At 48.5% G+C, this 6,905-nt stretch overlaps 1 protein-coding gene across 1 annotated transcript; it reads right to left on the bottom strand.

The window, feature by feature from the left end:
• Positions 1–4,636: 4,636 nt before the first annotated feature.
• Positions 4,637–6,793, bottom strand: LOC104071446 (chromosome unknown open reading frame, human CXorf56; the record flags this gene model as incomplete). The annotated part of the gene is made up of 5 exons (XM_009585703.1): positions 4,637–4,886; positions 5,643–5,735; positions 5,884–5,973; positions 6,486–6,624; positions 6,733–6,793. Coding segments are annotated over 5 exons (446 nt in total), but the record flags the coding sequence as incomplete, so codon positions are not given.
• Positions 6,794–6,905: the final 112 nt, after the last annotated feature.

Below are 6,905 nucleotides of genomic sequence, written 5' to 3'. Positions count from 1 at the left end.
CTGCTTGCCTTCCCTCGCTCGTCGCAGCCCCAGGCTCGCTCTGCCTGCATGAGGCCACGTTTCTACCTCGTGTTTCCAGCTTCACATCTCTCCCTTCAAAGTGCCACTGAAGCCTGACCTCCTCCAAGCCATGCCCAGCGCTTGGCACAGCTCAGTGTAGGGTCTGAGCGTGGCAAAGCCAAGCCCCAGGACCAAGACGCCTTGGCTGGAGGAGGAGCAGCAGAAACTGGTTGTGTTGCATGGAGCTAACTTGCTCCTGAGGAAATAGGGGCTTGTCTGAAAGCTTTTCTCCTGGATCTTGCCAGGCCTTGCAATGGAGAGCGTCCCACCTCAAGGACCTGACTGGCAAAAGGCCAGCGCAGTGCCAGCTCATCCCTCCTGCTGTCCCCTTGTCCCCTTCAGCAGCCGTTGGGCTGCCCCCGGCTGTGTGTCTGGGCTCTGGGTGGAGCCAGGAGTCCCCCTGCCCCCATGTCCTTGTCACCGTGGGCCAGGCACAGTCCTAGCGTCCTCCGTGTGCTACCTGCGCTGCTCCGGCAGTGGCTGGCACAGAGGGGCAGGGGAAGATGCGATGCTTTGGGTCGCGCAGGGTAAAATCGGTTGTTCCCAGTGGGGTGTGTTGAAACCACCTAGGGACTGATCCTGCCGCTGCCCAGCCATGCGAGGTGTCCCCATCGGCTGCCCAAAGCACATGGGTCGGGCTGCAGGGCAGGAGCTAAAGCCGGCGTGCCCGTGGGGACGCAGCCCCGTTTCTGCACACCCTGGTGCCATACCGAGCTGCTGTGGGGAGAGTGGTTTCGGGCACACAGCCCTCAGGAGCTGCCAAGACCCGCAGCATCAGGTTGGTTCTGGGAGGTGTTGTCCCACCAGGGCTTTGCTGGTTGTCGCTGTCTGGTCCTGCTGGGGTCGACAGGAGTCACAGCCCTGGCTGCCGGGATGGGGCGGTGTTTTTCTGGCTGACAAGGCAAAGAGAGATTGGCCACTTGTGCCTTGAAATCCACCCAAAAACCCAGCATGCTGTGGCCAGCTAGGTTCATAAGATCTCCCCAATGGAGAGCTACAAGGCTTCCTCCCCTATCCCTTGGAGCCCAGCCCTGCAGCCTTTTAAACAAGCCCATGATTTCTTTTTTATGTTTTTAAATGCCTGGATGTGTCAGTGCCCCATGGACCTGTGGGGCTCTTTAGGATAACACCAGCAAAAGCTGAGTCTAGTTTGATTCAGGCTGATCAGTCAGTGCTGTTCCCAAGCTGATCACGTTGTCATACACCAAAAAAAATCAGTGTGCATTTATTAATATTCATTGCGATAGCCTAGGGAGTCAGAGCAAGCCATCTGTATGCCAGTCTAGCGGGTGAAATAGCAGAAACACAGAGCCCAGCCCAGGGAGGGCTGTAATAGCTGACCAGAAATATTTGCCTTCAGGTTTTGAGGCTGACATGGTCAGCCACCTGGTCACTGCTGGAAACCACGGTGCCATCGCCCCGTGGGGATGCATGTGGAACTGGGGAGCTGAGAGTGTCCCAGCTGGGGCTCGCAGCTGCCGTGTTCCACAGGCAGACCCTCGCTGTGGGGTGGTGGGCGCAGTGCCCCGCGCGGCTCCCCGCAGCACATCCCAGGCCATGATGCATCAGCCATGGGTGCAAAGCAAGGGAACCGTCGGTGCTTGCTCCCTTGAAGGCAGCTTTCTGCCCTGTGCAGCCGTGCTGAGTGGGAACATCTTCCTCGTGCCCTGTGCAGGGTTACAGGGCCAGGACAGCAAGGCCGGGCAGCTCCGCAGGGCTCCTCAAAACACCCCGCAACCCTGCCCTGGGAGACAGCCCTTAGCAGGCTCCCTTTGAACTATTAAACTGCCCGGAGCCCAGGCAGATAAATGCCAATAAAGCTGTATACTGAACAAGCCTTAGTATTATCCAGCACCCCGGAGCCACTGTGATAGCACCAGCTGTGTGCTGTGGAGCCTGCATTGCTCCCCAGGTACAGCTGCAATTAACACTGACGAGGTTGGATTCACCATTACTGCTTCTCTTCAGTGTTTACAAACTGCGTGGGGTTTTTTTACAGGTTATGAGGAACAAGGCAGCATTGCTACACACGAGCTATTCTGACATGGTAATTCAGACTAGGTTGTTGCGAAGGCACTTGGAAATTGGACCGGACTAAGCCATGAAACAGACTAAGGTAAGTCTGGCGTTATTTTTGGAATAGATCCCCTCCTCCACTTTTATTTCACATGCTACTTTGCTTTGCAATACCTCTGCATCCGGACAAGTTCTCAGGTACAATATAGTGCTGAGTTAAGCAAACAAACAAGTCTATCACTTACCTACATTTACAGATTTATAAAAACTAATATTAGCTTTTGTGGAAACACAAAATCTGACTTTTCTTTGGTCTGAACACTGCTGCAGATTACCTAGTTGCTACCAGGGTGTGGGAAACTCTGCAGAACGGCTAGTTTTATCTATTATAATAGGATATTTAATCAAGCATTTGAACTAGGTGCCCCTGCTTCCTGTTGCTGTAGTCAGCTAACATCTTTTAATTCATTTAGCTCTAGAAATGAGAAACCCAACTTGATTTAAATTGTTGTGAACTAGATCTAGTTAGAGTAAGAAATACATACTTAATAATGTATTGTATCAGATTCTCTGTGTTGGAGTTGTTTCAGTCACTGACTGCCTAACTAGAGTGTATTAAAAGTATCTCAGGGACTGCTAGCGTGACAAACTATATACTCACCTTTCTGACTGGGTCTGTGAGCAGGTCCTGAGCCGAACTAGGCAGATCTCCAATGACAACAATGAAAAACACTGCCTGAACGTGGGCTGGTCTTCTAAAAGCCAGAAAGGAGGAGCGCTTGGCTGTGCTGTGAACACTGCCTCAAGGCTCGAGGTGCGTGGCTGAGGAAGTTGATGGCAGTTGGTAACCGCTACTTTGGACAACCTGCGCTGAGCCGTGCACTCACCAAATTTTCTTTGTGCCTCACCAAACTGCACAGATGGTCCTAGCCCCACCTGGCAACCCCTTCACAGCCCCACATCAGCTGAAGCCCTGCGTTTTGTCACTCCCAACCTTATCTCTAACTGTAAATCACACCATCCCTGAGTCAGCTTTTGTTCTGGGTGTCATTTGAAGCAGGACCGTACTTCATCCTTTATGACAACTGGAGACTAGTAAGTCTGCATGCCAGCAGACCTCACATGGTTCAAAATCTATTTTTAAATTTTAAAGTCTTTGACTCCTGCTTGGAAAAAACTCCCTAATTTTTAGAGAGACCAACCTGCGGTTATTTGGGGCTTGGGTCGCTCCCAGAGGAACCCCGACGCCCTTGCCTGGCTGGACTGTGCTACCAGAGTTGGAAAAGGGGTTTGTGTAATGGAGTTGTACCCACTCATTCCTCCTGCCCTTCCCAATATTACACACCACCTTGTGGCTTAACTGAAGAGCCTCTGGACGTAGGCTTCTGGACACAGGCTTCAGACTAGCAGATGATCAGCAGTGAACAAGACCATGCTGCTTGAGTTAACCTGAACACGTGCTTACCCAGCTTGGCATTAAATTGGCACACGACCGATGCATCCCAGCCTGCCAGTGCTGCAGCAGAGTTCACTTCGTCCCTTACACCTTATTTTCCCAAAGAAAGGAAGGATACATCCTTAGGGTAAGCAGACCTGGGTTTTCCCAGTCAGGGTTATAAAGCCAGATGGAAAATATTTATTGATTATAGGAAGTCTTCCATAATAATTCTGGGAGATGAAGCATCTTGTTCATTGCTCACGTTATTTTACGATACTTGGTAGAGTAACAACACCCTAGGAAAAATATTTTAGTTCAAATCCGTAACATGGTATTTAATCCCAAGTAGAGCAACAAAGACATGGGCTATAGAGCACTCTGTTATCACATCACGCAACAGACACAAAATACTATTTCCCAAACAAGGTACTTTACACACCAATTCCTAATGTTGTCTTTATCCAAGTCCTTAGTGGTCAGTGCATTCAAAACAGTTTTTCCTTCTCCTTCACATTTTACAACTCCAAATACTGATACCATTTTGCAGTTGTATTCTACTTTAAATGATCAGCAATCGTATCAATAGCTTCCAACTCCGTATTTGTACTCATTAGCGGTATAATACACAGGCAGTTTTTGTTTTCAGTAGTTTAAAACAGGGTTGGATTTCATGTTACTGTATTGGGCGGTATCTGTTGAGACAGTGTAATTCTGAAGGTAGACAGCCTGCGCTGGCTACCTTTGACGGCCTCTCTGCTGGTCAGGGTGAGCAGCAGCGTGATCCCCAAGCCTTGCATCTGAGTCGTTCCAGACTCTGTTGGAATGGCATGTCTCTCAGGCTGCTGCACGTTTTGGACACATTTAAAATAACAAAATGACCAACAGGCACAGAACTTACTTTTGCAACGATTTCTTTGTTACACAGTTGACCGACCTATTGTTCTAATACATTTACGGAAATCTTACATATTTGAAAACTACCAAAATAAAAAGACAGATATCTGAAGGTGCACTGAACTCAGGAAGGCACCCAGCAAAGATTTTCCCAAAAGTAAATATTCTGGCTGGAATAGCTTGCTCATAACACTGGGTCTGTGGAGAACTGCAGTTTCAGCAAAGTCTCCAGTGCCGTTGGAGTTATTAAAATTGGTACTAGAGTATCACTTATGACAGAGAGGTACTCATCCTCCAAGCTCGTTGCAGCACGTTGCCCTTGAACGTTGTCTGTTACTTCTGCTTTGCTGACAGATCTGTGATAGCCCCTGGTAGCTTTCTCCTGTCTCCGAATACCCAGCAGAGGTGCAGCATTTCACTTGAACTGGTTATCAATCAGGGTTCCTTTCATCTTGGCTTTCTTGGCTTCCAACTCAGCCTGATTAAGAAAATTAAGACAAAATGAAATAATGTCTGAGTAAGTTTCCCTTCAGTGCTCCAATGAGGTTTGGTCTTCTTGTCTGACCACTGCAAGCTTTTCACACCAGGAGCAAGAGTAGCTCAAGTTCTTTGCTGACTCCCTTCTCCCCTGAGGTACAAAACAAAGACCACCCTTAAGATCATAAAAAGCCCAAGACTAACTGCACAGGAGACAATTTCATACTTTCTATCCTCAGGTGGAAGCTGCACATTTTCCCCCCTGCCATCTACTGCTCTCCTGTCACAGTAGGTAAGATCAGCTGTGATGTTCTTGCCATTAATTCTTCAGTAGCAGCTGAGCTGGCAGGTCCTCCACAAGGGCCTTAGCTTGCCCTTGATGCCTCATGGCAAAGACCTGCTCTGTCAAGCAGGCTTGAGAGCACAGCATTAGGGGTGCTCCGGTTGGCAAAGCCATGGCCTGGTTTCTCCTTCCCTTGTTCCTTGTCCAACAGGTGATGGAAAGTCTCCCTACAAAAGCTCTGCTGGCTGCTACTTAGTTAGCTCTATGGGTAATTGCATACAATTTTAAGTTCAGGAGGACTAGAAGAACATCTCTATAAAACCTGTAAAGGTAAAGTCATCCTCACAAAGCTAAAAGTTACCCATGACTGTACCAGGACCTCTCTATACTTGTAGTCTGATCTGCAAGATAGCTTTTGTGTACAAAGCCAACAGATCTCAGGGATTCACATTCAACACCAAAGAAAACACTCACCAACTCCTGTAGCCTTCTTTTGCTCATGCCTTTGCGTTCCAGCTGTTTCTCAATCACTTTTGCATTCTGTGCATAGGAGTCTGCAATCTCCCTCTGAAATACATACAATGTCACTTTGCAACAGCAAACCCCAAAGTGACAACGCCTCATCCAAATGGTGAGACGATCACTGGCTCTGATCGCTGTCTGAGACAGCTGCCCAGTTCAGATGTGACTGCCACTAAGGGCAGACAAAACTCACTGCTTCAATCTCCTCCTCCTCTTCATCAATTGTGGAGACTGTGACAGAACTGAACTTGCCCATGTCTTTGGTCCGTTTAGTCATCATCACCTGGGTAAGAAGCAGAGTATTTTGTTAAACCTTGGCAACAGTTGTGCCACTAGGGATCACTTCCCCCTCCAAAGCTTTTAAGGCTTTTCATGCAAGTCATTAAGATTACCTGAACTCCGTGGGTGGCAAAGGAGAATTATCCCCAGTGATTTCTGGGCTTAGAGCTGTGGTGATCAGAAGCAAACTCACTGACATATAATAGATGAGCCAGATTTTGAGAATCACTGTGCAGACTACCAATCTGACCTACTTACAAATTAAGTTTTGAAATCTAGATTGGAATCTAGATTTCCAAGTTTATTTTGCTTTCCTTTAGTGCTAGGACTTCAAGCTGCAGTGACCTCTGTAAAGGAAAACTTAAGGCAGACAGGGAGAAGACACCAAACTGAGTTATTGTTTAGAGGTCCTTTTTTTCCTTTTTTCTCCTCTCTGCCCCCGCCATTAAGTGATTTTACTCACCACACCTTTTTGAATAGCAGAGATAGCCTTTTTATTTCTCTAAAGCTGATTACCTTTTTGGGAGGTTCTTGTTTCTGAGTATATATATTTGTTTTCCCAAAACCCTGGCCAAATTTGACCACAGCACCGTCAACAATGAACGTTACGGGAGCATTTTTCTGTTGGTGCTGATAAAAGAGCAGCAGTCCACACCTGGAAACAGAAACACACGTAGCTGTGAGGAAACCCAGATTCTGGATTCCTACGGTTACCTCACAAACAGATTTTAAAAGCCACTGTATAGCCGCCGCAGTCACTCACTTGCCACACTTCTTCCTGAACTGCCGCTCTATGCCTTCTGGTCTGGGGGAGAGAGGAAGAGCTTGAGAGGAGCGCGCAGACAGCGGGCATTGGTGCCTGGCTGATGGACCCCAGCCGGGTGAGGGGGCAAGGCCGGACCAGGGCAGCCCCTTCCCCGGGCCGCGGGGGGCTCT

This window comes from Fulmarus glacialis, unplaced genomic scaffold, assembly GCF_000690835.1.
Source record: "Fulmarus glacialis isolate BGI_N327 unplaced genomic scaffold, ASM69083v1 scaffold40179, whole genome shotgun sequence".
Classification (NCBI taxonomy): Eukaryota; Metazoa; Chordata; class Aves; order Procellariiformes; family Procellariidae; genus Fulmarus; species Fulmarus glacialis.
Note: the sequence above shows the minus strand (reverse complement) of the source record. Positions and strands in the feature narration are given on the sequence as shown.